The sequence below is a fragment of the Triturus cristatus genome, chromosome 6, assembly GCF_964204655.1.
Source record: "Triturus cristatus chromosome 6, aTriCri1.1, whole genome shotgun sequence".
Taxonomy (NCBI): Eukaryota; Metazoa; Chordata; class Amphibia; order Caudata; family Salamandridae; genus Triturus; species Triturus cristatus.
Genome location: NC_140589.1, coordinates 588,235,631 through 588,256,199, shown reverse-complemented (window position 1 = coordinate 588,256,199; position 20,569 = coordinate 588,235,631). Strand labels below are relative to the sequence as shown.

The window sequence follows — 20,569 nt, the reverse complement described above, 5'->3', positions numbered from 1 at the left end:
TTCCTTTGCTCTGTGTCACCATTTCAACGGCTACAAACTCCCAGTAGTGTCCTTTGATCCTGTCTCGTGGGATCAAGCACATTGACTCTGGGAAGGACCAACAGTTATCAAGCCCCAGTTTCTGTAGAAGTGGCTTTAGGGTTCAGAAACGGGGGATCTTTACTACGCATTGTGGAGCCATAAACTCTTTTGTCTTTCCGATACGGTTTAAGGGCTGGAGTGGTCCACAGCCGGTGCAAGAAAGTTAGAAGTCTGTATTCTATTTTACGTGAGATGTTACTCTGTGCTAGGTCTATGTATACTGGCATGAGACCTCAAAAACATATGCTCTATAGTATCTAGACTATTAATGTTTGTACTTTCCCACACTTTGGCCCCATACAATACAGATGCCATTGCCTTTGCATCATAAATTTCAAGTGCTGGGGCAACTGTTCTTGATAAAGTCCTCCGGAGGATCTTGACTATATTTGTAGTCTGTTGGATTATTGAGGTGTGAACCTTCTCTAGCCGAGGAGCCCAACTCAACTTGGGTGTGAATCTGATCTCTAACTAATCAAAAGCAGCTACCCAATCTAAAGGTGTGTCACGCACTAGCATAATATTTTACAGTGGCTCACCTTGTGATTGAAAAAGAACCTACACTTGGTGTTGGTTAAGCTCCAAGCCCCTCTCATCACAAAAGGAATTAGGTCGAGCAGCATCCAGAGGCTCTGCAGTGACTTGGAGATCCGCAGGGTATTGACTGCAAAGAGGGGGGCTCCCACCAAGTTTGAGCACAGTCCACCTGTCCCTGATCAAAAAATCTATCACCCCATTAATATAAAGGGAGAATAGGGGAGTCCTACCATTTGTAGCTCTAAGGCCAAAGTTAAACTTTGGTGCTAACCTCTGGGCTGCTTTAGGGGTCCATCTCACACTCGGCAAGTCTAATTGCGGCATGCACCACTGATTCTCTCAATCCACTGTCAGGTCAGAAGGGTGTACCTGTTCAAAGTTCTAATGTGGTGTTTAAATCTCCAGCCACCAGAAGGGAACCATTCCCTGTGTGCTCAGATAGAGATTGCTCTAATACATGTAAGATCAAATTCTCTGCAGTACCTACTTCTACTGTATTATAAACATGAAAAAAATGTAAGTGCAGCCCTCATGGGAGCACCAGCCAGACTGCCAAAACTTCATGGGAATTAATGATTCTGATTTTACACTGTAGGGCTGTTTTAACCCAGGTTCCTAACCCCCCCCCCCCTCCACTTTGTACTGCATTAGCACTATAAGAAGTGAACCCACTCTGATGGAAGTGGGTCAGACACCATGTTTCTTGGAAGAGGCAGATGTTATGGGGATCCACAAATTGGCCTCATCCCACCTCGGGCAGCAGTTTAGAGATCCCTATAACATTCCACCACAACATTTTTAGTAATGGCTGCTGGGTTGAGGTTACAGTCAAAGGATCTCTAGGGCTCGTCTCACCACCTGGGTTATTGTTCCCAGGCACATCCTGCCGACTATTCGCAAAGGTCAGCCCAGGAAACATCAAACAATTTGTTTTAGTTGGTGGGATCCCTCCCGACTTTCGGATGAAGATTGGATAACATCGGCGGGGTCAAAAGCCTGGTTAGACCAGCCGTGATCAAATGGTCTCTCTACCATTACCCAACATTCGTGGGCTTCAGAACTCAATCAAGGAAGAACCCTAGGGGTCCCACTGTCTGTATCCCTCGCTGGTTGAGGAGCACCACCTTAGTACAAACAAACATTGACTGTCGGGCACAGTATTTGATCAAGATATGGGTGCTAGCTTGGGAGATAATTCATAAATCAATGGCCATAAGACTTTCAACTAAGTTTCTGTGAGAGAAGCAAACCTTCACCGCCACGTATTGTTACTCTGGATTGGATAGCCTTTCTACACCCACAATGCCACTCCTGATAATGGAATAGCAGTGATGAATCTCTCGAAACCAGTGTCTAACTTTGTTAGTAAGTGATTCACGATCTTCCCTGGCTGCCGCAGTCAACTTGGGAATCTGAGTAACGTAGATTGCTGCCTGATGGCACACTACCTGCCTCAGAATATAAAACCCATTATGCAACATCCCTTCTAGGCTGTACTGTATGGGAGCTCACCGGTACCATGTGTGTGTGGGGGGGGAGGTTACACAAACCCATGGCTCTTGATCTCCAATTTACTCCTTCACTGGTCGCCTTCCTTGGGGGTCCTATCCTGGAAAAACCATACTGTGATATCTCCCACATCCAGATCTATTGCTTAGACAGGGGTAGGGGATAGAGGGAATCTGGGGAAATTGGGAAGCAATTTCCATTGGGGGCAGGTGGGTTGGGATAGGGTGAAGTAGAAAGTGGGGCTCCCCATTACTGTTGTGTTTGTGATTCCCCACCCTTTCACCTCCCTCCATTGAGATACAGTTTGCGAGGTTGGAGTTTTGCTTCCCATGTTCCCTTCCTTCATAACACTTCAAGGACTTCTTCAAAGCCACAAACTTGTCCCTCAGATCCCCAATTATACCCATCAAGCTACGAAAAATTGAGTAATACTCCAAACTGGAGATGCTAGTTGCCTCTTTTTCAGACCCCATTTAAAACCATGTCAGGGCAGAGGATCGAGAAGCGGTTTGGGCACTCAATGACTTCTTCGTTACATACAGACAGATGCCTTTCTAACTCCTGGGGGAAGGGTAGAATACTCCCCTGGTCCCACCCGACAGCGTTCCAACACACACCTGGGCTTTACTAAACAGTTGGGTTACGCACTTGGTGGACACCGCTGTAATGGGTTTGGTAGCATTACTGCTAGAGGAGGGGTTGGATTAATGGTATCTCCACATTCTGACAGGAGGTGATCAATCCTGTCCATTACAAATTTACCAGCTGCCACGGTTAAGGTCTTCTTTTTCGCTTTAAAGGATACCGAGACCCCTTCCTTTTGCCCATTATAAGCATGAAGAATGGAGGCAAACACTTGCATACAAACAGCAATACTGTGGTTAATATACAACAATTATATCAAACTTATCCCCCCCTGACTTCTAATAAACACAGCAGTCTATGCGTGCACTGGACTTTCCACATTTCTTGGACTGAGGCAGCACAAACAGGTCTCACGAGGAACCACTCCCTTTCCCAGCCTCCTGAGCACAAAAAAATGAGAAGGGGGCTTGGGGGTTGGCAATAAAGTTCTGTCTAGTGTAAAATGTTAATGGCTCCCGTAGGCGACAGATTTACCCTGTCTCTCCTCTTGCAAGAGCTTGAACAGATGTGGGAGGGAAAGGGCTGATGGAGACTCCGATAGAGGAAAGTACCTTGATTAAGAGCAAGTAATGACCACAGCACAGGGCAAAAGTTGTCCCAAATGAAAAACCAAGGGTGGTGGTCCAGCCCTGCCTCTTCCTGGTGCTGACAGGTGCAGAACGTGCCAGCCTTGTGGGGTGGGGGGCAGCACTTTTAGCGCAATGTCTGAAGTCTCCCCCTTTCAGCGTCTGCGGAAATGAGGTGCTGCAGATGGACCTTGTGAATGTGAGTCCCCCCAGGGCACTATGGTCAATGGTACTGGCCAGAAGAAAGATGCGTCCCATGCAGCTGGTTAGAGAGGCAGTGCTTTTAGCGTGATGTCAGGCCCCTCCCACTAATGAGTCCCATCAGGATGCTATGGTCAAAGGTCAAGAAAAATACTTCCCATCGTGTGCAAGGTGCTGTGGACCTGGAGCAAGGATAATGCTTACATAGCCCTTGTGTGTTTGAAGGGGACAGGATTATTTCTGGAAACATATTACCTGTAAAAGACCAACAGATGTCTGTCATTGCATCTAGTTCACTCTTGATTAGCAGCAAACATTTCTGTTGCGCTATCACTCAGTACAGCATGGGAGTATTTGAAGGTTCCAAGTCCTTATGTAATAGTTTTACTGGATTTTAAAACTGCAGCTTCTGCTTTGAAAATGACAGCTTTTTCCACTGAGGTGCTGACCATCATGACACAATTGTACAAACATTGCACCAACCGTCAGGAGACTTAAGGGCACAGGATAGTTCTTCTCCATACCATTCTGTGCCACTATGCTTATATTTGCTGTTTATGTTGGAAAAATTATATGTATCAAGTTTCCACTCAAAGGCCTTCACGCTGCATTCTGTTCCACCATAGTCATTGGCTTTTGGCATTTTTTAGTGCTTGGAAACCCTTAATAAGGTTTTGAGTACTGTACATGTAACTGTTGGATTAGATTGGACTGACTTACTTCGCTCATGAATGCACCAATAGCAATTCACTCAGAAAAGTCACAAAACAAAAAATATATAATTTTCTATATATGAAACATTCAAAGCAAGTATATCCTTACGGCAAATCATCTTTAATTTTGGAATGTGGAAAGGCAAGTACTTATGATATTGTAGCTTATCATTGTTACATGTTTCATCTTGCAAAATGCTTTCAGAAGGTCAAAACTCAGGTTTTATGTTACTGCATGAAAAGAAGTATAACCTTGGCTCTGGACTGTGGTGGCTGTTCTACCATTCCTTATAAAAAGTATTCAGTTATTCTATTGTCGAATTTCTGCTATTAAAATGAGCATTTGGTTTGTATATGGAAGAGTTGCAAATTTGTTAAAGGGTTGTTGGACTTGGCCCTTTCTGCAGGGTCATCCCCAAACATTTTGTCTTCACCCACCAGGTTCAGCCTGTTTTTATTGGCTATTAGAACTCTGTGCACTTTACCATTGCTAATGAGTGCTAAAGTGCTTGTGCTCTCTTAAAACATGGTAGAATTGGCTTATACCCTAATGTCATATTTAATTTACTTGTAAGTCCCTAGTAGTACGCAATGATACTAGTGGACCAGCATCACCAATTGTGCCACCCAATTAAGCTGCCCTTCAAAACATGTCTCTCTCCTTCCATTACATCCTGTGAGGGATATTTACAAGAAAGTGCCGAAGAGCGGTGTTATGCCAAATTAGGCAACGCCGCCCTCCAACATTTTCAAAACGCAGGGATGATCCCTATTTACAAAATAGGGCGCACCCCTGCGTTTTTCCCTAGCACTCAAAAAGCTGCCTAGTGCTAGCGCAGGCACCCTTGCGCCATTTTGCAAGGGCCTCTGTGCTGCTGGTGTGATTGTTTATGTGCAGGAAGGTTTCCCTTCCTGCACATAATCAATAATAGCGATTTGCTATTTCTATGTGTGCTGCAGGATGCAGCACTCCCAGAAAGAGCAAATTAATTGCTCCTCATATTGCCGTTCTAAGACCAGGTATTACCTGGCCTTCGTTTTTGGCGCTGCACCAGCCTTGTAAATCTGGGGCAGCATCAAAAAACAATGGGTGTTGTGGTGGAACGCCCACAGCAACACCCATTGCCCGCCCCTTTGCCGCAGCAGACTGCAGCGGTAAGAGGCATATTTACAAGGTGGCATTAAGCCATGTTAAGTGGCTTAGCGCCACCTTGTATATATGGGGACTGGTGCAACGCCACCGGAGCGTCAAAAAAAGTGACATTAGGGGCTTGTAAATATGCCCCTGTGTGTGCAGTTTCAAAACTGCTATTTCGTCGTAGCAAAGTAAACCTTTTCCGGGCCTAAAATTCCCTTTTTAATACACACAAGCCGCTCCTAAGGTAGACCCTGAACAGCCTATAGCGTAGGGTGCATTGTATTTAAAAAGTTCGACCTATATTTTTAAGTTTAATATGTTCTGCTAGAGAAAAACTCAGATTTGTTTTTCACTACTGTAAGGCCTACCTCACACATAGGATCACATTAGGTTACCTTTTTACATTTGACTTTTGTTTTGGAGCAGGTAGGAATGTCATGTTTAGTGTCTGAAGATTTGTTATTTAAACACTTCTTAAAAGGTAAATTTGTGTTTTAAGTCACAATTCTAAAAAAATAACTTTCAGAAAGTTGCCGTTTTCTTATCCTAACCATTTGGTGCCTGCAGCCTGTTCACATAATTGGGCAAAGGTCAATTTTGCTTTGTTTAAAAGAGAGCACAAGTATGTTAGAACTGGTTAGCAGTGTAAAGTGCACAGAGTCCTAAAAGCCAACAACAATGGGTTCAGAAAACAGATGGGGTGAAGCCAAACGGTTTGGGGGTGAACCTGCGGACAGGACCAGGTCCAACAGATTCCTTAGGTTGTGTCACACTAATAAACATATGATCTCCTCATGTTTTCTTGCTTTTTATTTTAAACCAAAACAAAAATTAAATTGTATAGCCAAATGTGCATTCCCAGTTGTGTGTTGTTGAAACAGTCCTTTTGAAATCCATTGTTAAATTTCAATGGTGAACACTTCTTCCTAGAACTCTAAACTCTCATAGTTTCCTAATATGTAATATATTGTCAATGTTAGATTTGATTTGCAGATGTTACTTAGACTAGCTCAGGCCAATGTTTATGAAACAAGCAATTATTTGCGCAGTTTGTCTTAGACCTCTTGAATTAAAACTTCCTGGTGGCTGATTGTCAGTAAATGATGGCCAAGCCTTTGTTTTTGTTCCTGCAATAGGGTGATTCCAAGGGAGTTTACTGTTGGAATTCCTGCAGTCTGCTGTCCTGCTTAGTTATGCTTTATTTTTTATTTTTATTGGGTATAGTCTCCTGAATGCCTTCCTTTGGCATATGTCTGGTTCCTCCTCTTTCAGAAATGTATGCTAGGGACAGCATTCTATGTGTTTTATTTCTAATGAAATTGAATAGATACTGCACCTGGTCTTTAGTTTTATAATTGCTGAGTTCATGCTCATCATATAGTTATGGATACTCCAATTCTTCTTTTGAACTTACTTTTCTAAACTTTGCATTGGCTTAACTGATGCTGCAACTGACCCTGTAGCCTATTCCAGAGACTTTCACTAATGCTCTGTTGATGTTGGATGACACAAGCTTCCTGCTGGTGTGGCGGACAGAGAGACTAACATCATTATTTCACCATCTTTGCTCGGTTAACCAGGGTGTACTGATTTAGGAGTGATGTTAGCAGAGCAGCCTAAATGTGATTCAGAAATACAATTCACCTCATGTTTGTAAATGGGTGTGTGAGACTGGGTAAATAGTAGATGACGAGGTAACACCTGCTCTAGCAGTTTAATCTTAAAATCCACATAGGTGTAGCTGCAACAGAGACGTCATTTGTGATCCTGGGTTTCAGTTAGTACATAAGTGCATTCTTGTTCTTGTAGCATTGGTTTACTTGAGGTTTAAATTATTTGGAATAGAAACACCTGATAACAAGAAAAGTCCAGTAATGAGAAAGTTATGTTCCAGAGAAATGGAGCCAACTGGTCTGTCCATCAATCAATCAACTCATATTTATAAAGCACGACTAATCACATGACGGTATCTAGGTGTTGGGTTCTTGCTGGGATCAGTCGAAGAGCCAAGTCTTGAGTTCTTTTTCTGAATTCAGGGAGAGAGGATGATGTTCGGGAGAGCAGGGGGAAGTTGTTCTAGTACTTGCTGGTGAGTTAGGAGAAGGAGCTCCCTACGCTGTTGCTTCTTTGGATGCAGAGAGTGTGAGCCAAAGGTAAGGAGTTGGAGCACATGTGTCTGGAGGTTGGTGGAAGTTCAGGCACTGGCTGATGTATGCCTCCTTGGTCGTGGAGGGCCTTGTAGGCGTGCGTCAACTTCTTGAATTGTCATCTTTTCTGGATGGAGAGCCAGTGGAGGTTCCTGAGATGGAGGGTGATTTGGGACTGTTTGGGGAGTTCAGGGTTAAGTCTGGCTGCTGAATTCTGTATTGTCTAGATGTAATGTAGCACTTGTTCACAAATAGCTTCTATGAGTTGAGCTGGCAATTGAGGATTCCACTACATAGGTGTCCTTTCCTGGATAGATTAGTATACTTTTGGCATCACTACATAGATCCTAGAATTGCAGGCTCCTGTCAGAGATGTGAACAGTTGCCACTCCGGTTTATATATGATTACCATGATAATCCTATTATCCAAATGCTGCTTTGAATTGTGTAAACATTTGCCAAATAAGACCAGTGCGCTTTTTCCATTGTCTGAATTCATGAAATTTCTGTCAGCCCACAGCTGGACAGAAGTGTTTCTTTAACAGGTGGCGTACTGGCCATGAACTCTTTTCCTGAACCGTGGGGGGAATTTCAGTGCCTTTTCCATGGGGCAATTTCAGTGTTTTCAGTTTGTGTGGGGCTGAAGTTCAATTTATTTTGTCGATGCAACTCTCCCAAGCTGGACCAGTAGACTTGCAATTTTTGGTCTTTATTATTTCCACATCACACATGCAATACTATGTCTATATGACATCACAGTTGCATGTAATTTAGTAGCAATTAAATCATACCTTATTTTTGTATGGGACTGCTGTGCCATAAAAGCGTTAGTGCATTTTACATACCACAATAAAATATTACAATACAACACATTGAGTAGCTCATTGAATGTCATAGTGCAGATAGTTCAAATGGTGAGATTGTAGCAGAGAACCGCAAGTACGTTTAGTGAAATGTACATTAATTCAAATTAAAGCAGCACAGATGGTTTATCAAATATGTTTTAAAAAGAGATGAGGTCCTAGTAGTAGCGGAAGAGATCTTGCTAAACTGCAAGCAACACCCATGAAGAATTGCTTCTTTACAAAAGGTTTTCAACGTCAGGGCTTCTTGCTGAAGAGTGTACGTTCATCTTAGTCCTTTTAGTCCTCCAGGGATGGTTAAAGGTATTGCAAGGTATGCCCAGATGCAAGGTCTTTTATGTCAGGCATCAGATCTTAATTCTTATTTTAACCTGGACTGCAAGCCAGAGTAGTTCTATCAGCAATGTTCAAATATTACATTTTTCATTTTGAGAATATGAGCTGGTCTGTAGTAGGAAAGATGGTCTTATAATGTGCAGGTTGGGCTAGAATGCTGTTGTGAGAGGAAGTGGCTATGGTGAAGATCACTGATTGTACAGAGGAGTAGAGAGTTGGAGGGGAATCATCAAATGTGAATGTTGTTCAAGAGTACTGTATCGAATTTTTATTTCACTCTTAGGAGTGATCAGGATGATTATGTTTTTAAGGAAGAAGGGTATTTAATGGGACAGGGAAGTATTAGGACTCTGCTGCAGGATACTCATGAGACAGCATCTGAGCTTAATAAAGTAATTGATGGATGATGTCTTTACATATGATTGTCTGTAATCGGCATATTGGTGTAATGCATCTAAAAAATCAATTGATGTTTGGTTTTAGTTGACAATGTTATAAATAATTGTACTAAAATGGAGTCTTAGGGGACTAATTGGTTCCATTGAGAAAGATATGTGTTAAGCCAATGAGAATTTGGTTACAGAAGCCCATTATGGATTCAAACAGTTTCTGATTATAAGCAGTGTTGAATGTTTCTGCTACATCATGCAAAACTAGAATGCAGGGTTCCTCTTCAACCATTATGTGGTACATGTCATGGAGAACCTTTAAAGTAGTTCACTTTATCCTGAGCACAGCTCTGGAATCTGATTGGTATTCAGCAAGGGGAAGATTTTGGGAGATGTATTTGGTTAGTAGTGTCGTGGTGATCTGGCCAGCTATTACGGAATTAGGGAAAATAGATTGCGAGCACTGATCACAAAATGGTAGGATTATTCAAAAAGGTGGCTGTTCAGTATGATGCTCTGCACTGCAATTGTGCATTGAAGTAATTTGTAAATGTAAACTGCTTTATCTTATTTGGTATGTGTATAATTGTACCAGACACTGCAATAGGTAAACTCCAATAACTGAATTGTTTCTAATTAGGGTGTGTAGACTAGTCAAAATTATAATTTTTGACTTGGTTTCCACCTGTCTTGTGAGATGGCTAAAATGTGCATTTTATCGCCAATTTATAAGATCAATTAGTTACTTTGAACCATTGGTGATTCTTAGCACATGATATAAGAAAGGCAGTATTAAAGAATCATAGCAGTCCATACATACAGTCTGTTTGACTGACAATGAAAGTTTATAATTTTATTGCCATGCGGTGTGTAAAATATTTCCTTGGCTCCATGCAGTTTATTTGTAATACTACATAAACATGCTTCTCTGACCTTATACAATGAGAACACTTACCTTTGTACATTGATGCAGTTCCTTTTTACAAATTAAATCAATGTAAAACTAATATACTATGATGAATATGAAAAGAGGAATTTGTTTTGTTCAATGAACAAGTCAAAAGGTAACTCATGTTGTATAAGGAAGATCAACTTGTTTTGATACTTTTTCTATATTTTTGCTCTTTTTCCATCTTTTAATTTCTGTTATTTTAAAAACTGCACTCTAGATGCCTTTGCAGCTTCTCCTGGTGAAACCCCTGCAGCACCCGAAGGGGCAGCAGCACCAGCTACCCCCGTCCCTGTTGCAGCAGCTCTTGATGCATGTTCAGGAAATGGTGGGTTTTATGTTGGGAAGTTTTGTTTTAATCTCTTTGTTGTAGTCTTCGGTAGGCACCTTTAAATTGATAATGACAGCTGTGGGTATTTGTACGATGTCTGCCATTTTTGTAATCCTCATTTTGTTTACTTGACGTTAAATAGCTCAAAAAGGATAAGGGTGAATAATTCTTATTAAGGCTGTAATATGGCAGGACTCAAATTCTGTTTTTCTTTCACAATCATTTTGTCCATTTAAAACTCATTATTGAGAAGTTAAGAGATTGGAGTGAGGTGTATAAATTACTGAGAAAATATGTGTGGATAATTGAAAAAGTGGCATAGTTCTTTTTATTCTTATCTCCACATTTTAGATTGACTTGTCCAGGGACGTGTGATGAATGTTAGATTTTGGAAGTACATTTATATTGTGTACTTGTACAACATACATTGGCCATAGTTGTGAATGGTCTTACTAATTTCCTGCTTACTGATCCTGTATGTTCTTTACTTTCCTTTTTACAAGACCCTTTTGCCCCATCTGAAGGTAGTGCAGAGACTGCTTCTGAGCTGGACCTTTTTGCTATGAAGCCAACCGAGACCAGTGTTCCTGTAGTTACCCCTACAACTAGCACAGCCTCTCCGGCTCTTGCAACTACTCCTTCTCCTCCTCCTCCTCCTCTTCTTCCTGCTGCAGCCACCACTGCTACTACTGCTACTGCCACTACCACAACTGCCACCACATCTGCCTCCACCACCACTTCCACCACCACTGCTCCTGCTCTAGATATATTTGGTGGTAAATTATTTTGCATAATTTCCATTTAGGTGATTTTAAATCTGGCTGGTCAAATTATTGTACAGTCTTCTTTAATTGCATGTGCATGTCTGTTGTGAAATCCTTGAAGTGACAATGGCCGCCAGGTACATTTTCTAACCTCAGAATAGGTGGTGAGGCGTTCTGCAAATAACAAACACATTATTGATCTTATTGTAGATTTATTTGACTCTGTATCAGAAGTATCTACAGTTCCCAAGTCTGACGCCGCACCTCCTATTGATCTACTTGATTCAGGTAACAAATCACACCTTGTCATGTTTTGATTGTTTGGCTTGTGTTTGCTGCTTTGTCTTGCAAAGATTGAAACATTATTTGCCAATGATTTGGCTTTGTTTTTTAAAGATGCTTTTTCATCTGCTTCACATGGGGTTTCTCCTTTGCCTGAGAGTTCTCTCACTGCTGATCTGCTGTCGGGTGAGTGCTCGCTTTACATAGTCACATTAGTGTGTTTCAAATAATATGTTGGTTGTAGCATTGAAGAACTTCACAATTCAATAGCGTGAGCACCAGATTGAAAACACACATACCTTTAATTTGTAGCTTTAATTCATACCCAAAAAAATTATCATCGGTGTTTTGAAGCTTAAGAGACACATTACACATTGCATAAACTCTCCGTAGTGAATTCTAGTTTTGAGTGCTCATCTTCCACTGCAATTTACTAATCCTGCCATCACAAATAATTCCATATCTGAAAATCTAGGCTTCTGTCCACACTGCATTGACTGAAAAGAGGAGTGGTGAATCACAGTCACTGATCTCATTATGGATGAATGCTGACTTGCTTTTAGTTGCTCTTAGTTTTAGTTTGTTGGTTGCAGCATTGTGATATGCAGTTATGTTTCATAATCAGACTACAAATTATTGTGGCATCAAAGCAAAATATTTATATTCACATTTATTTTCAAACCAAATTATGTTTATTCTAGTTGATGCATTTGCAGCCCCATCTCCTGTGCCCACTGCTTCTCCTGCAAAAGTGGACTCCTCAGCTGTGATAGATTTATTTGGTGGTGGGTATGATTCCTTCATTGCCGTATACAACTGTTGTATCACTTATAACCAGTAAAATAACAAATGTGTTGTCTTGTGAATCCAAACTACTGCACATAGTCCATTTGGGCCAATTTTAACATGTGGGATTGTCCATTTCTTATTTATTTGGATTTTTTATTTATTTATAAAGTTTTGTATCGGGCGAACTAGACCCATGAAGGGTATCCGAGTGATTTACACATGTTACAGTAACTAGAAAACAAAACAATCAGGAAACATAAATGCTGACAATACTGCTGCAAATCAGGAGAAAGACACTGAGTTAGACGCCAGGACGTAGTCAGCAAGTGCAAACCCTGGTTGGTGAACTGTGTCAAATCCATATACCTTTAAATGAGTCGGTGGGTTCAGGGTATAGATTTGTTCATTAAAAACTGTTTAAATTCTTCTTTGAAAGATATGCTTGAAGGGTTCAGTCTGACTTCAGGGGCTAGGGAGTTCCAGAATTTAGGGGCCAAGCTTGAGAAAATTCGGTTGTAGGTCTTCTTTTTCCAAATTGTTTGAGGTTTCAACAGTAAGGTGCTTGTGCTTCTAGACGAGCTGCCACTGCCAGACAGTTCGAGTTTATCTGCTAGGTACTTCTGTGTTGACGAGTAGGGCTTTATTTATCATTCAGGCAATTTCATCTGTATCCGTGCCCAAAAGGGAGCCAGTTTAGTACTTTCAGATCTGGAGTGATGTGGTTGTCCTTTTGGATCCAGTGATGAGCCTTGCAGCAGAGTTGAGGGATGCCCTTAAGGGAGCTAATTTGGATCTCTGCAAACCACATAAGGTTGCAATCCCATAGCCTAATCTGGAGATCACTAAAGCTTGTGCTGCTGATTTGAGGTCATCGAAGGGGAGGAAAGTTTTTTTCTTTCCGTAAAATATTATTTTAAAAGTTTGCTCTAATGGTGGTTGAGCTGGCGTGTTCCTGCATGCTGAGATTCTTGTCCAGTATAATTCCCAGTGATCTTGTGGAATCTGCGTGAAAGGCACTTAAAGGCTGTTAAATGTTTTATCCAGTCTTCAATGACGAGGAATCGTTTTGGTGGTGCAATTAGGAGGAATTCGGTTTTAAGAGAGTTGAGTTTGAGGTGGTTTCTGGTCAGCCAGTTTGGGGCTTTTAGCAAAGTTTATAGGTATAATTGGGTGTCATCTGCATACATGTGGTATTGTACATTGAAAAATCTCAGAATTTCAGTTAAAGGCTCCATGAATAGGTTAAAGAGTAGCTGACCAGGATCCTTGCGGGACCCTTAAAGTGACAGGAGTGGTAGTAGACAGGGATTGGTTAAACTTGAATCTTTGAGTTCTGTCGAATAGAAAAGAGTCAAACCAATTTAGGACAACCCCTGATAATTCCAATCTACGTTCAAGTAAGTCAAGGAGGCTGTCATGTTTGACCGTATTGAAGACTGAGGATAGGTCTAGGAGGATTAGGGGGCAAGATTTGTTTTGATCTAGCATTTTAAGTGTGTCCTCGACAATGTGTGTAAGGACTGTTTCTGTACTGTAACCCTGATGGAAGCCGGATTGGAATTGGTCAATAAGGTGGAACTAAGTGATGCGTTTGCATAGTTGGGTATGGAAGCATACCTCAAGGAGTTCTGCCAGAGAAGGAATGGTGGAGATTGGACGAAAGTTATCTGGGTTTGTTATATCTGCTGTGGTTTTTTGTTTAGAATGGGGGTTATCCGCCCTGAATTTAGGCAGCCTGGTAAAGCTCCTTGAAGTAGTGAAGCATTCACTCTTAGTACAGATAGGTAGTAGAGAAGTTTTAATCTCATTGAAGATGTTAGCTAGTAGAGGGTCACAGAAGTGGTTTGATGGTTTAAATGTTGTTGAGATATTGAGAATGTCATTTTCATCAAAGGTTTTGAATGACTTCAATGACGTGTTGTTTTTGAGGAGAGACCTTGTAGGTCTAGGGGCTGCTCGATCAGAGGCGGGCTGGGGCTACTTGGAGGTATCATCGGGAGGTGCTCAATTGATGTTTGGAGATCACTTTCATTCTTTTTAACTTTTTTAATAAGAAGGATGGAAATATATTGCAGTTTGGCTGCAGATTGGATCCTGATGTGGAGGGGTTAGGATGTTGAGTGGATTGATGTTTAAGAATTTTGAACTTTTTGGGGGGGTGATTTCTGGCTTTATCTATTTGAAATCGGAATAAATTAGCTTTTGAGTTTCTAATGCATTTTTTGTAGGTGTTCTTCAGTGAGCTCAAGTGGTTAAGGTGTTTTAGGGATGATGAGGCTCTCCATGTTAATTCGGCTTGTCTCCAATTGCGTCTTTCTTCATGTAGGCTCCCACTGTACCATGGTTTGGAATCTTTAGTGGACAATCTTTTTAGCTGCAAGGGCGCAACTTTGCCAAGGATGCTCATCGTGGCAGTGTTGTAGTGATCTGACAGGTCATTGACGTCTGACATGTCTGCTGGAGGAGGTAAGATATTATTGCTGAGGGATGTCAAATCATTAAGGTCTATGCTTTTCCAGTGCCTGGGTTTCCTAAGTTCAGGTTTATATGTCCTTACTTATTCAGTGATGAGGAAGGTAATGCGGTGGTGGTCAGTCTAATCATGTAGGACGATAGATTCAAATTGAATGGAGTTTGCTTTCTCAATGACTAGATCCAGGGTTGCACCCAGGTTGTGTGTAGGGCTATCACAGATTTGGCTCAGGTTGAGGTCCACTAAAAAGGTTTTTAGGCTGTTAATTGAGGAATTATTCGGGTCATTTCAGAGGAAGATCTGGGAGCAGTTTTGCACTATGTTGGAAGTGATGATTTCCATGATGTATAAAATGAATGAGAGGTTGTCACCTGGTGGATGGTAGATCACGTGTAATTTACATAGTGGTCTGTTGTTGCCAGCAATGTTTAACATAGGTGTTCACAAGAGGATAGCTTGACTATTTGTAATGGATTCGGGGCATCTGCAGGTTGTGTGTAGATCTAGGATAATCTTGAGATGGGTCGGAGTCATTATTTGATACTGCATGTTTGATGATAGGGAAGAATTGGTTGAATGCATCTAGGTTGCGGTCTGTTGACTGTACGAGGATAATCTAATTGTTATAGAAGGAGATGGTTATTTTTGGGTTGAAAGCGGGTGGGGGAGCTACGCGAGGTTTTCCTGGATGTGGAGATCAAGAGCATGGAGCAGAGGGCTTTCCTCCCTTGAGCTCTTTTTTTATGTAGCAGATGAGATCGTTTATTAAGAATCCCTTTGATGTGCAGAACTAGGGGTCAGAGATTAGGGTTTCTGGGTAAACATTTAGAAGTCTGTGAAGGTCTTGGAGGCCTTTTTTCTTAGATTGGGTGGATATTTAATTTTATAGGCATTATGACCATTGAATTCCAGGTTGGCATCGAGTGCATAGAGTGAAACAGGGTCCGTGTCTGATAGGGTGGTGGACCCAACTAGACATGAGACAGGTCTAGCGAGAGTGGTCGTCAATAGGTTGCCATCTTCATAGCAATAAATAGGAACAGAGGAAGTCTTATGATCTTTCAGTCTGTGAACTATTTTTGTCAAGCTTATTAAGAATACAGGCAAGACCTACTGTTAGAGTAGGTAGGTAATAGAGTAGTGATTGCTTGCACTGGTAACATCTCATCACCAAGATATAGTTGGTGGTGGAATTGATCAGTTATGTAGGAGGGAAGGAGTGTAGGTGTAGCTTGCGCTATGAAGGATGGTGAGCAGATTACAGGGTATAACCTATCAAGATACTAAGAGTAAGCACCAGCATAATCATCCATAATGGTCCTTTCATTAGTGTCTAGGGTTCTAACCGAATGGAGGGCGAAAGTCCTTCCTTACTTAAGGCTTTGCAACCCGTAGAAAGTCCTACCTTGCACCATTACTGTTTAAAGATGCTGCTCCTTTAGACATGGGTATTCCTGCCTTGTTGGAAATCCTAGAGTCCTTTTCTTTTGTGTAGGTGCTTAAGGCAGCATCTTTCTTTCATTTTCGATGTGTCTAAGAGTGACCAGTCCCCTTTCACTTTTGCCTAGTTAAGTAGCAAATCTTCATTTAGACCATCTTTGTCATTTATCTTGAAAACAATGCCAGATTTTCAGACAACTTTTCTTCCTCCATCTGTCCTTTGGCCAAATAATCCTTGCCATGCCTACATGGTGCAAAAGTCACACAGTTTTTGCTTATTTTCATTAATAAAGTCAGGAGCGTATCAAGTCCATCCCCTCTTCCTGCTTCTCTAGTGAAGTTTAGAGACTTCCAAAGGACCTGGCGTGAGTCTTACCTGACCAAATTCAAAACAGTGAGTGGTCAGACGGAAAACTGGTCTGGAGCCTGGGCGGTCAAATTGCAGACTGGCCACCTTTCTTATTTACTGCTGAACAGCAGATAAGTGCGTCAGTGGGGAGTAGAGGTTGAGTGAAAACCCGCCAGCAGCTCGGGAGCCGCCAGATCAAACAATGAATGCCCAACCCCGCACTATCAGCTGCAAATATGGTGGGCTTGAAACAGCACTGCCAAACAGCTCTGAATGTCTGGTGGGCTACGAGGTGCGATGAGGAGCACACACGACTACGGCAACCCCACCTGAATGTGGGACTTCAGGCAGCAGGAATATCAGCACAAATTCCAGCTGACTGAAGTTCTATGTCGAAGATGTGTCTACAGCCAGAGTTCACCTGGGTGCACATTATCTATACAGAACAACTGGCAAATAGATGTAAGAACATCATTAAATGTCACAATCTTGAAGGTGAAACTACCCCATCCTGAACCAGCAGGTTACTATAGGGTGCCCGTATCCCAAATTCCTAACCCTCCTTGCCATCACTATATTATTCCCTCATGCTTTGATTTTTCTTATTCTACTCCTGCTATATCATAAAATGGGGGATACCTTGGAATTAATTAGAATCTTGCTATTATCCTACTCAAGAAATGGTTTAGATAGTTTATTTTTAAAGATTTGATATGTTTTTATATTCCCCTGACATTGTCACTGGCTCAAAATGCATTGGTCCATGTATAAAACAATGGAAATAAAGGATGGTTATGAATAAAATTAATAAATGTAAATGGATATTTGTAGTGAATCCACAGATTGACTGTTTCTTCAAATGTATCTGAACAAATTAGCACAAATCCTTAAGGGCGTCGATAGTGGTTCCTGGTCTTGATATCCAGGAAGAGGGTTGAAGTTATGTATTTGTGACTCAGTTGGGACCGGTACTGTGTGATCATATGCACACAACAAACTGAACTTAAACGCCGCTACATATTCAACTGTCATGCATCTGGGTGTGCTTGCAAGGATAAAGGGGGTGGTTTAATTGCCAGGCCAGGCAAGGGCCAGCCTGGGTAATTTGTAGTCTAGAGAGGTGATGCGGTATTAGCTGGTTGCTGTTGGAAATTCTGTGAAAAGATGACAGTCTCTTCAAATTATAATAATAATTTATTAAATTAGAGTACTTGCCTGTGGGTACAAACGGGCATTGGCCTGAGCCATACATGCCTGAGAATGTGAAAGAGAGGCTGGGGAGGTGGAAGGATTCATTTACAATAACAAATGGCCAGGACACTCTTTGAAGTCAGGTCACTGCTCCCCTGACTCAGCCCTCCCCTGCTAGAGCAGAGAAACTAGAGGTTACAGACAATCATAGCTGTCCATTTTAGCATATTTACTTCAAAAGCTATCAGATGTGCGAAAGTTACCCATATCATACTGTACAAAACTGGCTTACGGTATCATAAAGTAAACCAAATACCCATGGCAACTGTGAGTACCTCATCCTGTTGTGCCTTTTTATCTCCTTTCTGGTAGTTGTAGTGTTGCCTCTCAAATGCAGGACTACATTACCAGAACACAAAGATAATATCAGTGCTGGATGAGCTCCTTATTTTGATGTTTCTACTTCAATTGGATGCTATCTGCCTATAATAAAACTATTGGAGCAAAGTCACAATCTTTGTTGGATGTCTGTGACAAGGCATAAACCAAAAAGGCTGTCTTCCATTCCAAGGAGAGTTTTTACTTACTGTGTTTATGCTTAATACAGAATGGTTATGTGGTTGGCTTCAGAGATGCTATTTTTATTAGGATCAAGTTCAAAATGTATTTTTAAATTTAAGTTTTAAAGATACAAACATCAACAAAAGATCTGCATCAACATCTTGTATGAGTCGAAGAGACTGAATAAGTACATGATTGTTTTTACAAATGTCGCTCAGCCGTACATAGAGAGATGGTCCCACATCGCTGAAGACGTGCTCTAAATGCCTCTCCACTTCTCCCCTCCTTTTATGTCCCAATACTACCCCGGTCCCACATGCAGTCCCCATCCCTCTAAAGTGTGTGTGTTAATACATATGTTCGTAGGGGATCCCATATGTCTCTTGTCCTGGAGGCCAGAGGGAGGATTTCGGCATATATGAGAGATTGTTCCTGCCACATTATAAGGTCTTGGATCCAGTCCTTGAATGTTGGCGCTCTGCCCCGTCCCCACCAACAAGTCACCTTTCTTTTTGCCAGCAAGAACCCCAGTGCAGCAATTTCCTATAAGCGGCCTCAATTTCTTCAGTGTACCCCAGCACGGCCAGAATGGGAGACATCGCAAAGACGCTCCTATCATTTCCCCGAGTGCTTCAAGGATCTGCTGTCAGTATGCCATGATAGGCTTGCATTTCCAAGTTAAGTGCAGAAAATCTGCATTTCCCCGCCAACACCTGTCACAACTATCAGCTGTCCAGAGTTCCAACCTTTGCATCTTGGTGGGGGTGTAATACAGGCGGTGAAAAAATGTACAATGTATTATCCTCACTCTAATATTTGCAGATATGTTCCCTGGCTGATTACAACAATATGTCCACTGGTTATCCGACAAATGTATGTCCAAATCTGCCTCCAATCAATTCCTGGAAGCAGCAGGCTTGCGCTGTTGATGCCTGCGTGTGGTGGTATAGCAGGGAAACTACGTGAGACGGGGAAGTGCACTGTAGTATTATATGTAGTGGGCCCAGCGTTTATGGCTCTCGGGGGAAGTCCGGTGTGATAGCCTTGACACTCTGGTGGAGCCTCACATACATGAACAACTCCATGGTCATGGGTTCACAGTTATGGAAAAATTGGTCCTTGGTTTTTAAAATGCCATTATTGTATAAGTCACCCCACATGTTCATTTAGAATTTTCGCAGCACACACTGGCATACCATCTCTCCCACTACCTGAAGATCTGAGGACCGTGATAGTTGTAGTCTTGGTGAATATAGAATGGGTAATCCAAGTCTAGTGGCTATGTATCTCCGCATTGGTGCAGTCTATGGTTGTGGGGTCCGCATCCCTGCCCTTGGGTTTATGCGCTATAAATCCTGCTAGTGGAATGGGATCCATGTATCCCTGCTCAATGGCTAAGTGTGGTATTTACGGGTTACGGTGAAACCAGTATGTGGCATAGTGTGCCTGCGCGCATATGTAATATAATTTCATTTCCAGTGCTTCAAAGCCCCCTGCGAGAGAGCGAGTTAGGATGTCTCACTTTAGCCTGGATTGTCTCCCTCTCCACGCCAATCTAATCAGCTGATATTGGAGCATTTAAAATGTTGGCCAGGGTTGTCGGTATGATCAGTAACAGGTACAATAGCTTTGGTAGTATTATCATTTTATTTAAGATATGCGTCCCGCCATAGAGAGGGCAAAGTGATCCAATGTGTTATCCTGTCCGTAAGGGACACATCAGTAAGTACTTTACCTCTGCCTGGCACCATTTTATAGGGTAATCCAAAGAGCACGGGCTAGATGCTATGGTTAGCGGGAACAGTTGCGTGTCTGCCCAATTAAATGTGGTTCCCGATATCCCACCAAAGGCTGTGAATTCTTGTAATATGGGGTTTAGGCTAATCTTGCACGTATAAAGTAATATCCTCGTAGAGGGATATCGGGATCTGTTTGGTGGGGTACCGAATCGCATACTATTTTTGATGGATCTTCGACGCTAATGGCTCGATAGTGAAAATGGGGCCGGGCACACACCGTTCACTGACACCCTGGCCTGTGGTTGCCGGTACAATAGCGCCATCCAAGAAAGAAAATTAGAGGGGGCACCCATCTTCCCCAGCACCCCCATGAGGTAACTCCATTCCACCGAATCAAATGTTTTGGTGGCGCCTTAGAAAACCGCCACCTCCTCTATGTCCAGGTCTACATCCTGCAACAGCGAGAATAGAGTGCACAGATTATGTGAGGTCAAGCGACCTGTAATGAACCCCGCCTGGTCAGGCAGGGCTAGGAAACCTGTAAGTAGATTTAGACTATTTAGCTAAGATCTTGAT

At 42.0% G+C, this 20,569-nt stretch overlaps 1 protein-coding gene across 5 annotated transcripts in view; it reads left to right on the top strand.

Moving 5' to 3' along the window:
• The window catches only part of SNAP91 (synaptosome associated protein 91), a 667,800-nt gene that overhangs the window by 474,600 nt on the left and 172,631 nt on the right, over positions 1-20,569 (top strand). For 3 of the 5 annotated variants that reach the window (XM_085611031.1, XM_085611030.1, XM_085611029.1), the window contains 5 exons: positions 10,295-10,402; positions 10,909-11,181; positions 11,380-11,457; positions 11,566-11,637; positions 12,153-12,236. In XM_085611031.1, the coding sequence (XP_085467157.1) occupies positions 10,295-10,402; positions 10,909-11,181; positions 11,380-11,457; positions 11,566-11,637; positions 12,153-12,236 (615 nt within the window). The remainder of the gene's footprint in view (positions 1-10,294; positions 10,403-10,908; positions 11,182-11,379; positions 11,458-11,565; positions 11,638-12,152; positions 12,237-20,569) is intronic. The other 2 variants (XM_085611033.1, XM_085611034.1) reach the window with 1 other exon arrangement.